Here is a 14,608-nt window from a genome sequence, read left to right on the forward strand (position 1 = left end):
CCAGAGAAGGGCTAATAACTGTGTGTGTGTGTGTGTGTGTGTGTGTGTATTCATGTGTGTATGTACAGTGGGGGAAATAATTATTTGATCCCCTGCTGATTTTGTTAGTTTGCCCGATTACAAAGAAATGAGCGGTCTATAATTTTTATGGTACTTTTAGTTTAACAAATAGAGACAGAATATCAACAAAGAAGTCCAGAAAAAACACGTTATATAAAGTTATAAATTAATTTGCATTTGATCGAAGGAAATAAGTATTTGATCCCCTACAAACCAGCAAGAATTCTGGCTCATACAGACCGGTTATATGCCCATGAGGCACACAGATTACTCCTGTCACTTTAAGAAAGTACTCCTAATCTCTGCTTGTTATGGGTATAAAAGACACCTGTCAATAGAATCAATTTCTTCCATTCCAACCTCTCCACCACCATGGGCAAGACCAAAGAACATTCAAAGGACATCAGGGTAAGAGTTGTAGACCTGCACAAGGCTGGAATGGGCTACAAGACCATCAGCAAGAAGCTTGGTGAGAAGGAGACGACTGTTGGTGCAATTATTAGAAAATGGAAGAAATACAAAATAACCATCAATCGCCCTCGGCCTGGAGCTCCATGCAAGATCTCGCCTCGTGGGGTAAGGATGATCATGAGAAGGGTGAGGGATCAGCCCAGAACTACACGGGAGGAGCTTGGTAATGATCAAGGCAGCTGGGACCACAGTCACCAAGAAAACCATTGGTAACACACTACACCGTAACGGATTGAAATCCTGCAGTGCCCGCAAGGTCCCCCTGCTCAAGAAGGCACATGTACAGGCCCACCTGAAGTTTGCCAATGAACACTTAAATGATTCAGAGAAGGCTTAGGAGAAGGTGATGTGGTCAGATGAGACCAAAATTGAACTCTTTGGCATAAATTCGACTCTTCGTGTTTGGAGGGAGAGAAATGCTGAATGCTACAATCCCAAGAACACCATCCCCACCGTCAAACACGGAGGTGGAAACATTATGCTTTGGGGTTGTTTCTCTGCTAAGGGTACAGGACGACTTCACTGCATTGAGGGGCCAATGGACGGGGCCATGTACCGTAAGATCTTGGACGAGAACCTCCTTCCCTCAGCCAGAGCACTGAGGATGGGTCGTGGATGGGTCTTCCAGCATGACAATGACCCAAAACATACGGCCAAGGCAACAAAGGAGTGGCTCAAGAATAAGCACACTAAGGTCATGGAGTGGCCTAGCTAGTCTCCAGACCTTAATCCTATAGAAAATTTGTGGAGGGAGCTGAAGCTTCGAGTTGCCAAGCAAAAGCCTTGAAACCTTCAGGATTTGGAGAGGATCTGTAAAGAGGAGTGGACCAAAATCCCTCCTGAGATGTGTGCAAACCTGGTGACCAACTACAAGAAACGTCTGACTTCTGTGCTTGCCAACAAGGGTTTCTCCACCAAGTACTAAGTCATGTTTTGCTTGGGGATCAAATACTTATTTCCTTCGATCAAATGCAAATTAATTTATAACTTTATATAATATGTTTTTCTGGACTTTTTTTGTTGATATTCTGTGTCTATTTGTTAAAATAAAAGTACCATAAAAATTATAGACCGCTCATTTCTTTGTAATCAGGCAAACTAACAAAATAAGCAGGGGATCAAATAATTATTTCCCCCACTGTATGTATACATGCGTGCATGTTTGTGCGTGCGTGTGTATGTATGTATGCATGTGTGTATGTATGCATGCGTGTCTATGCATGTGTGCATGTTTGTCTGTGCGTGTGTGTCTCACCATACTGAGCAGGGTACTCCCCGGGTCCAGGTCCGGGGTAGAAGGTTCCGGTCCCGGGAGGCTGTACAGAGTACTGCTGGGGCGGGCCCACGTACGGCGTGCTGTGGCGATACTGCAGCCAGGCCAGAGAGGAGAGAAGGGAGGGAGTGTGCAGGGTTAGTCAGTGTCTGGGAGGAAGACACTCCTGGAGGACGTGTACTGTAGCCCTGCCTGGCTTCAACCACCCCTCCACCTTTCCTCTGAAGTGTGCACAAGTCCTACTGCATCCCTATAGTAACATTGCTATAAAAGCATTTAAGAGCCCATGCTTAAAATCACTCCTATCCTTTAAAATCCATATAGTGGTGCACAAGAAGTGCACAATTCAGGGGAAAGGGGTGTTGAAAGGAATTAGGACACGGCTCAAATCGAATCAAATTTCATTTCTACATTTTATACACACATTTCATTAGTCTCACCTGGGCGTCCAGTAGTCTCACCTGGGGGATGTAGTACTGGGCAGTCTGCGGGGAGGGGAAGGGCATGGGGGCCATGGCCATCATGATATGCTGGTTAGGGTTGGGGTAGACGGCCGCTGTGGGGTTCTGGGAGCCGGGCCGCAAGGAGGGCGTGTTGGTGGGGAGGGTGGGCCGTGCCGTCTGCATCTGGGCCCTCTGGAAAAACTGGAGGAGAGAAAGAGAGAGAGGTAGAAAGAAAGAGAGAGAGGTAGAAAGAAAGAAAGAGAAAATGTTGCAAGTGAGAGAAGGAGCCTAAATCCCCTCGAAGGAAGAGCATATCCACAACTGCACTTTCTCTCTCTCTTGATATGTCAACTTTGTGGAGGTTACCAATCCTCTTGGTTGTCAAGAGCTCAAAGAGAGAGAGAGAGAGAGGAAAGGGAGGGAGCTGCAGCCCCAGGCCAGCCCGCTCTGGGGAACAAAGAGCTGGACGGATGGACGGCACATTCACTCCGTCACGCTCCAGCATGCACCCCCCCTCCCCCCCCCTCCCCCTCTGGTCCCAGTTTAGAGATATTCTCCTCTGCCCAGGGAGATATTCCCCTCTGCCCTCAGTTCAGAAAGATATTCTCCTCTGCCCTCAGTTCAGAAAGATATTCTCCTCTGCCCTCAGTTCAGATGTAGAGTTCTCTGGACTTTCCTCTGTCATAACAGGGCTGAGAGAGAGCATGGTGCATGCTTCCCCAGTCAACCATCATCAACACGCTCCCAAGTCGTCTGAAGTTAAACACACACACAGACACACACACAGACACACGCAACCAAATGGCATCTAAAACACAGTCCACAACATTCATGTTCAGCTATAGACTACTTGTACTCTTAACAAAGATGGAATCATGAATGTTTGTGCTACCTAATCCAGCCAAAGCCCAGACTAACAAACGTGTACCATCTAGACTTGTGTTGTGTTCTGGTCTGAGTCATACCAGGTGAGGCAGAGTTTGTTGTGAGGCAACGAGGCCGTCATTAACACCCCAGGAGGCTCTGATCAGGAAAACTGCTTTTGTGATTGCAGGAGTTACGATGATGGCAAGGGACTAAATGTCACAATCAATGGAGGGTTCAGTGTTGCCAGGCGGATGTGGGAGGATCATTACATTTTTACGCAGCAATCAATGTGTTCAGAGTGAGATTTAAGACTGCTAACAGCTGTGGCCCACGTCGCCCACACACACACACACACACACACACACACACACACACACACACACACACACACACACACACACACACACACACACACACACACACACACCTTCTGAAAACCATCTGAACTCAAAAGTTCTGTCTGTCTCTCCGGGCATGAGTCAGAATTCTTCAGCTTCAAGCCTTGGCATCCTGAGGCATACAACCTTTCATAAAGTAAACAGAATGTGTGTGTGCGTGTGTGTGTGTCTGTGGTTTGACGGAAGCTCAAAGGAAGCCGAAGGAATATGTTAAACAAACATAAAGTAGACTGAGCCATATTCCTGGATGGTAACTGTAAGTCTTAATGCGCCAAGCAGGTTAGACAAGTAAACTAACCTCGAAATGATGTCTAAAGTCAACATGAGAACACCTTGTACCTGTACCCTGGTATCCTCCATTACCCCCCTCAACAACAACACAGCCTTCAATCACACGCCACGTTTCCAGCGAGCAACCGCCTTATAACCTCATTAACATCCTCATATAAACCCGACAATTATTAATATGCCTCATAAAACAACAGCTTTAAATGATTTTCCTTTCATATGAATAAATAATAAAACAATAAAACATTTTCAGGGAAGAGAGTAAACAATTCTGACATTCAGCATGCTGTTCATCCAAACTACTGCACGCAGGCATAACCAGATATGAAGGGGGGGAAGATGATACAATTTATATAAAAAAAAAAAAAAAAAAAAAAAGAGTAAAGAGTTGTGATAATCATGTACAATATGGGTTAAAAAGGGAGAGAGAATGATGATAGAGTGCATAGATATTATTAGACTTAGTTATGCTGAAGTGAGAGAGAGAGAGAGACACAGAGAGTTTCTAAACTGAGCATTCTGAAGATGATGGGCACTGGAGGGCTTTGGGGGTTAGAGGGTAAAGGTTAGAGGTTAGGGGTTAGGACCAGTTGGGGTGTGTCCTCATGCCATGCATCTGCAGAGAGTTGTGATAAGAGTGTATTATTACCTGGATGGGCCTGAATCCTCCCTTGAGTATGGAAGCAGGAGAGAGAGAAAAGCCAATGGGAAACTGCACTGATTGTGAGTGTGGTGCTCAGACAGAATATAGCTAGCAATCATACTGTACACAATAGGCACGCGCACACATACACACACACTCTGTCTAACACACACACACACACACACACTCTGTCTAACTAACAAACACACACACACACACACACACACTATATCATAAGGCATGCCGCCTGTCTGCCGCAATATGTGCAGTGCTGTCCGCCCCTTTTGCCAACTCGGCGGTTTCCACCAGGCCCAGAGTGGGACAGGCTGTTTCCCACAGCGATGACTTAGCAGCACAGACAGGGTGCGGAGGGCATCGAGCCAGGGGCCTGGCCAGGCAGACACCCTGTGTGTGTGTGCGTGTGTGTGTGTCCCTCTGGAGTTAGGTGACATCACAGGCCTCTGCATCGCTAACTGTCAGTCACCTAGCTAGCACTAAGCTAAATGCAGCCAGACTCTGCAGTGTCATCACAGTGGAATATCCCCACACCTCGGTGGGTACAGGCTGCATGTCTGACCTGAGGGCCACGTCTCTCTCCGACACACTGACAACGTCCATAGTTGGACCAACTACTTGTAAACGACTTCAGGCTTCGGTCCACTTTGGCAGGGCCTAGCAGAAGCTTGTTGTTGGTGCCTTGGTCATTTGAGTCTGAATGCAGACTCAAATGCAAGACCTCGACTGCATCAGGAGAAATGCTCTAAACGCATAATGCTAAGGAAATGCTCATGTCTGATCTTTCCATGGCGGACATTTGAACTTGTTTTGAACCACAGCTCCTCAAATAAAAAGGAAACGTGCTTAAACACAACACCCAACGCAATTTCCTTCCCTTCTCTTTAAACTCATTCTCTCTCTCTCTCTCTCTCTACAATTAGGGGCTTTTCATCCAGTCACTGCAATCATCATTAGGTCTGACATTTTGGTTCACAGACCTCAAAACCAAAATACTCGGTTACATAAGCAGTGAGGAAGCGGGAAACACACAGAGAGAGAGAGAGAGAGAGCAACAAGAAGAATGAATGACGTCATCAGTATGAAGCAAAGACATAAGTTTTCGGCAGATGAATGCATTTTTCAGATCGCCATGTAGCGGTCATTGTGCGGGGGGATGGCAACTTATGTCACAGACAAGGCCCGTTCTCTGTGGCCAGTATAACAGCCTATTGTTCAGCTTCATCTGGTCTCACAATCCACTTCCGTGGCGGTACAAGAGAGAGCTTGGCCCAGTGCCAGCCTCTGACAGCCTGACAGGACATGTACTGTGGTACTATGGGGTGCCACTGCCAACAGGGAAGGCAGAGTCAAACACACAAAAACACACACTAAAAACACACACATTTTTACATTACATTTACATTGTAAATGTAAATACACACACACACACACCATCAACCTCACACACACACACAATCACTACCAACTACAATATCAACCACACTCACTATCAACCATAATATCAACCACACTATCAACCACAATCACACACACAAACACACACACACACCCCACCCCACCATTAGCCAAGCATGCCTTCTATTTATAGCCTGTCAAAATAGTAAACACAGAATCATCCAGAAGATGAGAACATTAGCCAACAACTTCTGCTGTGCTGGAACATGCGTGTGTCAATGCGTGACCCAGTGTCTTTAAAGGGCAGCTGCTCTTAATTACCACACAATAAACAAACAGAGAGAGACAACAGGAAGTCACTGTGGGACTGTCTCTGTGCCCAGACATGTCCCTTGTCTCTGCAACAACCACATACAGTAGTTAGTTAGGATCACGCACTGAACAAACACACACACACACACACACACACACACACACACACACAACACTGAACACAACTTGTCCTGCACACATTCACAGACACATTCCTCAAAAAAAACTCAAGTACGAAAATGGACCACAGACAGTCAGTGTCGCCCCTGGCCCTTTCCAAAAGGAGAGGGATCAAAATCACCCAGACATGGGTAGAGAGGTCATATACACAGACACCATCTGAGCAACAGGGTAGCAGCTGGTCAGAACATTTTGGAGCGGAGCAGTGGACTGGTACCGCAAATGTTTACACAGACTCTGTGTGTGTGTGTGTGTGTGTGTGTGTGTGTGTGTGTGTGTGTGTGTGTGTGAGAGAGAAAGCCCTGAACACATCTGACATCTACAGGACAGCCATCTTCGCTACAGTAGGCTAGCTATGGCCTTTTTTTTAACGACACCCGTGGTGAAATGTCTAGAAAGAGTCTGAGGGGTTAGAGGAACACCACCTGATTTGGGGGACGGGGGACGGGAACGACACACACTTCCTGTAAGAACACAGCCTCTAAGGCCCGTAGCCAATCACCATGCTTTGATGAAGAGCTCTAAGCAGCTTTGGCTGAGGAAGAGGAGGAGTCGGAGGAAGAAGAGGAGGAGAGATGGGGTACGTTACCTGATGGTGGGTCGGTCGAGGGCCCGTCGCAAACTGATAGGGGGAAGAGGCGGGAGGAGGGAGACAGAGAGAGAGAGGGAGAGAGAGAGAGAGAGACACACAAGATGAGTGATGATGGACAGAGAGGTATAGTGAAACAAGCAGCACAGGGTTATGTTTACTGTCATTAGAGGAGAGGATGGTGTCCTAATGACACAGGGACTGACTGGGAATGGGCCTTAGAGGCTTCACTAGTCCAGAGGGACTGACTGGGAATGGGCCTTAGAGGCTTCACTAGTCCAGAGGGACTGACTGGGAATGGGCCTTAGAGGCTTCACTAGTCCAGAGGGACTGACTGGGAATGGGCCTTAGAGGCTTCACTAGTCCAGAGGGACTGACTGGGAATGGGCCTTAGAGGCTTCACTAGTCCAGAGGGACTGACTGGGAATGGGCCTTAGAGGCTTCACTAGTCCAGAGGGACTGACTGGGAATGGCCCACTGGGAATGGGCCCTAGAGGCTACATGCGTACACAGGGACTGACTGGGAATGGGCCCTAGAGGCTACATGCGTACACAGGGATTGACTAGGAATGGGCCCTAGAGGCTACATGCGTACACAGGGACTGACTGGGAATGGGCCTTAGAGGCTACATGCGTACACAGGGACTGACTGGGAATGGGCCCTAGAGGCTACATGCGTACACAGGGACTGACTGGGAATGGGCCTTAGAGGCTACATGCGTACACAGGGACTGACTGGGAATGGGCCCTAGAGGCTACATGCGTACACAGGGACTGACTGGGAATGGGCCTTAGAGGCTACATGCGTACACAGGGACTGACTGGGAATGGGCCTTAGAGGCTACATGCGTACACAGGGACTGACTGGGAATGAGCCTTAAAGGGTACGCTAGTCCAGAGGGTCTGACTGGGAATGGGCCATAGAGGCTATACTAATACTGGGAATGGGCCTTAGAGGCTTCACCAGTACATAAGGACTCATTGGGAATGGGCCTTAAGATGCTACGCTAGTCCAGACGGACTGACTGGGAATGGGCCTGAAAGGCTACATTAGCACACACTGTTAAAGCTACAGTACATACTACAGCCACAATACCAGGTAAATATAATCTGAAAGCCATGTGGAGGCAGACTGGATCCATGCACCTCTGGTTTCAAGGAAGGTGGTGGAGGGTGGGGGGCAACTCACCGGGCTTCTCTGTGGCTGTGCATTCATTGGCTGCGTCTGGGGAGAGTACACTAAAGGGGCGGAGCCAGCATTCTGTCCAGTGGTGTACGGAGACTGTCACAGTAGGGAGAGGGATGGAGGGGACAGACAGAGAGACAGAGGTAGAGAGAGAGTGTAATGGAGGGAAGGATGTGGGAGAGAGAGAAACATAGAGAGGGAAGGAGAGAGAGAGGTAGAGAGAGAGAGGTAGGGTTACAAAAATGATTGGTGACATTTCATAGTTTCTAACCCTGGGTCAAAGCTTGCTATTCTCAACAATGCAGGATAATAGACAATGAGTGTGTGTGTGTGTGTGTCTGCTCTTTCTCTGGGGTGACCTGGAGCTGGTTCATTCAACGTGTGCCGGCTGTAGACACTGTTAATAGGCTGGTGTAGAGCAGCTCCTTCAGGGTGAGGCTGGGAGAGGGACACGGGGCTGTGGTGGGGCTGGGGGCTGGGAGAGGGAGAGGGAGAGGGACACGGGGCTGTGGTGGGGCTGGGAGAGGGAGAGGGAGAGGGAGAGGGACACAGGGCTGTGGTGGGGCAGGGGGCTGGGAGAGGGGCACAGGGCTGTGGTGGGGCAGGGGGCTGGGAGAGGGAGAGGGAGAGAGACACAGGGTCATAGTGGGGCAGGGGGCTGGGAGAGGGACACAGGGTCATAGTGGGGCAGGGGGCTGGGAGAGGGACACAGGGTCATAGTGGGGCAGGGGGCTGGGAGAGGGACACAGGGTCATAGTGGGGCAGGGGGCTGTGGTGAGGCAGGGGGCTGGGAGAGGGACACAGGGCCGTGGTGGAGTCATAGGAACACACCAGTCCTTTCATCATACAGTCACTGCAGAAAGGCTGAGTCACTGTGTGTGTGTGTGTTTGTGTGTGTAAGCACCAAGGCAGTTAGAGAAACAAGCATCACAGCAGCAATGTAATTGACTTGCTGTCTGAATGATTAATTGATTAACCATTTAGTAGAGAGAGAGAGGGAGAGAGACAGGTGGGAGGGGGGGGGGAGGGAGAGAGAGCGAGAGAGAGAGAAGTGGTTCTGAAGTTGCTGATGTCATGTGGAAACTCTGGTCATTAAAACCAATGCACTTCACTTGGGCTACAGACAGCTCACAGCAAACATACAGGAGTTCGAAAAACACAATACAGTTGGCCAATTTCTTCAACTTGGTTCATCAACAAAATCGCGCATACACACGAAAACATAGGAGAGAGTGAAAGAGAGAGAGACAAAGCAAAAGACATGGGGGGGGTAGAGAAAGAACAACATCCAAAAAAAGAGATTTGGTGGGCGGGCGGACGGACAGACGGACTGACCAACGGTCAGAGGAGCAGAGAGAGAGAGAGAGAGAGAGAGAGAGAGAGAGGTTGACGGCGGACAGACACACGGACGCGCTGACGGACTCACCCCTGCGCCTGTCTCCCAGCCCTTAGGGTAGCGGTATGGGGAAGCTGTGGGTATTGATACCTGAGAGAGCGCCGGAGAGTGGGCGTGGCCCGGCGGCGTGCCCGCCAGGTTAGGGTGTCCCTTTGTGATGTCGTGAGTAGTGTAGTGAGGCCCGGCGTGCCTCGGAACCTAGAGAGAGAACATCAGGTGAAGGGTGAGAGAGGGTGAGAGAGAGAGAGAGAGAGAGAGAGAGATGGGCCATACAGTATGTGCTTGTATACGTGTCGGAGTGGTGGACTGTATTTGTCTGTGCATGTTGAGGCGCGCACACACACACACACACACACACACACACACACACACACACACACACACACACACACACACACACACACACACACACACACACACACACACACACACACACACACACACACACACACACGGAGGAGCAGTAGCAGGATTCCACAGGACATTAGACCTCGCTTCTCTCCTGCTGAGGAATGTAAATGAAGCATTCAAACGCAAGGATTAGCCTACCTCCTGTCTGTGAGGCTGTGTGTGTGTGTGTGTGTGTGTGTGTGTGCACGCGCACAGAGGTGGACACTTGATACCCTGCTGAGGAATGTAAATGAAGCATTCTAACGTCAGGATTACCCTACAGTGCCTCCTGTCTTTGAGTGTGTGTGCGTGTGTGTGTGTGTGTGCGCAGAGGTGGACACCTGAGCTGTGCATGCGTGTTGTGCCCTGCTGTGTGCCCTGCTGTGTGCCCTGCTGTGTGCTGGGCTCTGCCATCTGAGGCTGTTTCCCTGTCCTGAGGCTCTGTGCTGTGTCAGAGAACCCTTGTCCTGTGTGGCGTGTGTCCTGTTGCCCTAGACAACACCATGCCATGCTGTGCCTAGCCTAGCCTGTGCCCTCCCTGTCCTGTCCTGTCCTGTGCTGTGCACCACCATGCCAGGCTGTGCTGAGAGCCTGCAGGTCCCACTGCAGGTGCTGCTGCTCTGCGGCAGGAAAGAAGGCCCAGCTCATCAGAGCTGCCGGGACGATGCAGACAGCCTGGCTCAGCTCAGCCCAGCTCAGCCCCGGCCCTCCTCCTCCTCCTCCTCCTCCTCCTCCTCCTCTCCCCTGGGCTTTCTGCTACCAAGCTACCCACACCACCTCTGCTGCTGCTGCTCCAGCTCAGGAGCCAACGAGAGGGAGTCTCTCTTCTCTCCGGCTTTAAAACAAGAACACATCACGCAGCTTTCTCTTTTCATCCCCCTCTCTTCTCTAACACAGCCTGATCCACTCTAATACGAGTGATTATGAGGTTCTGTCGCTTTCCTCTCCCCCCCCCCCTCTCTCTCTGTCTCTCTCTCTCTCAATGCAGACTGTTACAATCCGGTCCCCCCCCCCCCCGGATCCCTAGCCAGAGCACTCTGTCCGTCACCTGCTCACTTACTGGCTCTCTCTCTCTCTCTCTCTCTCTCTCTCATTCTCTCTCGCTTTCTCTCACTCTGGCTGTGTGGCCCACTTCCCGTGACTAGGGTGTAGGTTTGGGTGCGGGTGTGTGTGTGTGTGTGTGTGTGTGTGTGTGTATGTGTGTGTCCCACTTCCCCGGGTTGACCCAGGATAAGGCAGCTAATCTGACTGCTGTTGCCAGGGGAGGCAAATGACTGATTCCACTGACGGAGAGAGAGAGGGTGGGGGAGGGGTGGGGCATACATAGAGAGGGGGAGGGAGGAGGGGGGAGAGGAGGGGCAGGGGCTTCATACACAAGCCATAGGCAGGGGAGGCCGAGTGGGAGGAGAGGGGGAGGGGAGGGTCCAGAGCAGAAAAAAGCAACCATCCCCCCAGTGTTGCCAGATTGAGCCGTTTCCCGCCCAATTGGACTACTTTTTATGTCATAGGGCGGCAAAAGAATTGCCCTGGACGGGTGTGGATATTTTGGTCTACTTTTGCGGCGTTGGGCGACTTTTGGATACGTTTGTAAAATACCCGCTTCCAATCCCCTCTCCCCGTTCCAACGTGGAATCCACTCACCCCGTCATACGCTAGAACGCATTGACAGACATGACCCACTCAATTAAAGAGGGGATGCTCTTCTGGTGCAGAGAGGGCGGAGTTCATACTGAAGGATTACTCAAATGCCCACTAAAACATGCAAACCCTGCCCTGTCAGCAACACATGCAAAAGTCAAATCAAGTACTCTTGAAATTGGCCTGCTTTGTAGTGGATTGGCGGCGGGATTTAGGCTTTGATCGGGCTGGAAGTTGTCTGTGAAATGTGGCAACACAGCCATCTCCTCCACAGGCAGACCAAAGCCTTCCAGGAACACACTTTCCGGTGATGTCACTCCTCTCCTCATACATCAACAAACACCACAGTCACCTCCTAACGGACGCTTGTCTACGCTTTGAATCCCAGCTGGCTTGATGTTGGAGACAGATCCAATTGTTAACCTCAGTGCATCCTTAGAGGTTTGGACAACAACAACAACTGTTATTGATCCAATAAATCCAAATCTTCCTTTTGAATATTAGCAATGTGAAGACGTGTGTGTGTACATATCTGGTTTGCTACTATAAGAGCAGCTACTTTACTATACGTCTCAATCCCCTTACAAATCCGTGCATGGGGTGGTCTGGCACAGTACGCCTACACATACGCACACGCACACGCACACACACACAGCAGGGAGGAGGAGTGGGGTGATGATGACTGGCAGTGCCCTGTGGTGACAGGAACATTCTCCCAGCAGGCCACACGAGGTCAGGCCACAGTATGTATGTCACAGCATGATCTCTCTCTGTCTCATGTACAGTAGTATGACACACACACACACACACACACACACACACACACACACACACACGGTTTCCAGCTGTAAAGGAATGTGTGTATGACCTAACTAGAAAATGTCAGGCATGCTTGGAGGGTGCGCAGACAGTGTGTGTGGCTAATACTAGACTATGGTGTGTGTGTGTGTGTGTGCGTGTGCGAGTACTCACGCTGTAGACGGCAGCGACGCCAGGCTGTGTAGGGAAGATGCGCTCGTCCAGGGATGGCTGCACCCGAGGGATCCTGGGACGCGGCATATTAAGGAAAATTCTGGAAAAGGGTCAACTTAAGGCCAAAACGGGTGTAAAGGTGGGGGCATGATCAGCAACCTCAACAACAACAACAACAACAACAACAACAGGGACTGGAGGAGCAGACATTGCCATGCGGAGGGACATGTACGACACACTCAGCCATTTCCATTGTATGGAAATGAACCTCACACGACCAGCTAATAACATCCTAAATCTGGACCAAGTATTGTATGTATTCTCAAAATCATTCGAAATTCATATACCCTCACATGCAACTTATCACATCATCGTCCACAACTTTTTGCTGGTCCATTCAGCAGGTTCCCCCCCCCCCTCGCCCCCATCTCTCCCACCCCCCTCCCCCAAACCTCCCAGAGTACATGCTGTACCTTTCCTGAGGAGCGCATGTGTCAAAGGGAAATCCCGGCATGGATTTCCCGGCCTCACTGGCCCTCCCACTTTCACACTGGGAGTGATAGAGATCACAAGATGGCCGCTTCCTCACAGTTATCCAGGAAACAAGGATGTCAAATAATACCAAAACAACAAAAAAAAGCAACATAATCTTTTCACTGCGTATTAACTTAAGCTCTACTGATAGTATCCTCTCTCTAAAGTACTATACTCTTACAACTCTTACTAAGAATAGACTTATAGTCTAAATAAAGACCGCCGAAACTTCAATCAATCTTTGAGGTATAAGGATACAGCTCCGTTTTGTCAAACACCATCTTGTCAAAAAATCAAAGTGCATAGGAGGGAGGAGGAAGACTCAGGTCTGTCTCTCTCGAGTGCTGAGAGAGAAACTGTGAAGTGTATGGACTTGTTTGTGTACCCTACTTAAGGGTTCGTGTGAAGGGAGTCTGTGTATGACACCTGCTACCGGGAATTGGCATGCCTGTCTGCTTCCTGATGACATCAGCATCACGTGATCAGACTCATGTTGATGTTTATCCCAGACGAGATGTGATAGGTGAGGAGGAGGAGGAGAGGAGGAAGAGAGTGATAGTGAGACAGAGAGCGTCAGTAACCTGCTCAGGCAGTTCTCCATGGCTGTAGAGGCCGTAGACACACACACACACACACACACACACACACACACACACACACACACACACACACACACACACACGGCCACATGATTTCAGAGAAAACTTTACGTCTGGCTTTCTTCCTTGTCCTCTTTACACTGTTTTGTCTTTCCCAAAATCCCGCCCTCCGTACCCCCAATCCCTTTCTCGCGCTCTCCCTCCCTTCCTCACTCACTCTTTCCTTGCCTGCAGGGGCCCTTGGCTACCCGCCAACACCACTCCTCAAAAAAAAAGAGAGAGAGGGAGGAAGGGAGAGAGGGGGAGATGAAGATAGAGAGAGACGGGGAGAGAGACGGAGAGGGAGGGAGGGGGGGGAAGAGAAAACTGGATACAGCAGAAAGGCAGCCGTGAGGCAGCCTGCTACGTGGAGGGAGGAAATACAGTCTCGCAAAAAAACAACAACACATGACGTCATCAACAAACCCAAACAGAGACTGTGAATGGAGCTCCCTGCTGTGTGTGTCTTCTCTCTAACCTTAACATGGCAGGTTAAAGGGGGGGGGGGGGACCATAGAGACAGTGCAGGGAGAAAACAGGAGTGAACGGTAAAGTCTTATGTGGTGTGTGTGTGTGAGAGGGGAGGGGGGGGGGCTTGAGGAGAGGGGGGGTAGCTAGTGACACTAATGCAACCTGATCTGTCTGGCTGACCGGCCATATGGGTCCAGGCTGGTTGGCAGGGCTGTCTGTGCTCTGGAATGTAAACAGAGAAAGGGAGCGCTGTATTCTGCAGGTGAAAACAGCGTGGAGGAGGAGCGCTGTGAGGCGCGGGGGGGGGGGGGGGGGGGGGGGCAACGGGGATGCTTCCTCCCGGGGGTCAGAGGTCAGGAGTTGTGGGACGGCTAAGTGTATGTGTATGTGTCTGAGTGTGTGTGTGTGTGTGTGTGTGTGTGTGGGGGGAGTGAGAGTGAGAGTGT

The 14,608-nt window shown here is 50.2% G+C and overlaps 1 protein-coding gene across 1 annotated transcript in view; it reads right to left on the reverse strand.

The window, feature by feature from the left end:
- eif4g3a (eukaryotic translation initiation factor 4 gamma, 3a) overlaps positions 1–14,608 on the reverse strand; it is a 48,454-nt gene that overhangs the window by 24,780 nt on the left and 9,066 nt on the right. Inside the window, exons 2-7 of the mRNA XM_083669173.1 lie at positions 12,520–12,592; positions 9,550–9,717; positions 8,127–8,219; positions 6,938–6,970; positions 2,266–2,448; positions 1,787–1,898 (exon numbers count right to left, since the gene is read on the reverse strand). Of these exons, the coding sequence (XP_083525299.1) occupies positions 1,787–1,898; positions 2,266–2,448; positions 6,938–6,970; positions 8,127–8,219; positions 9,550–9,717; positions 12,520–12,592 (662 nt within the window). The remainder of the gene's footprint in view (positions 1–1,786; positions 1,899–2,265; positions 2,449–6,937; positions 6,971–8,126; positions 8,220–9,549; positions 9,718–12,519; positions 12,593–14,608) is intronic.

This window comes from Argentina silus (assembly GCF_951799395.1).
Source record: "Argentina silus genome assembly, chromosome: 4".
NCBI lineage: Eukaryota > Metazoa > Chordata > Actinopteri > Argentiniformes > Argentinidae > Argentina > Argentina silus.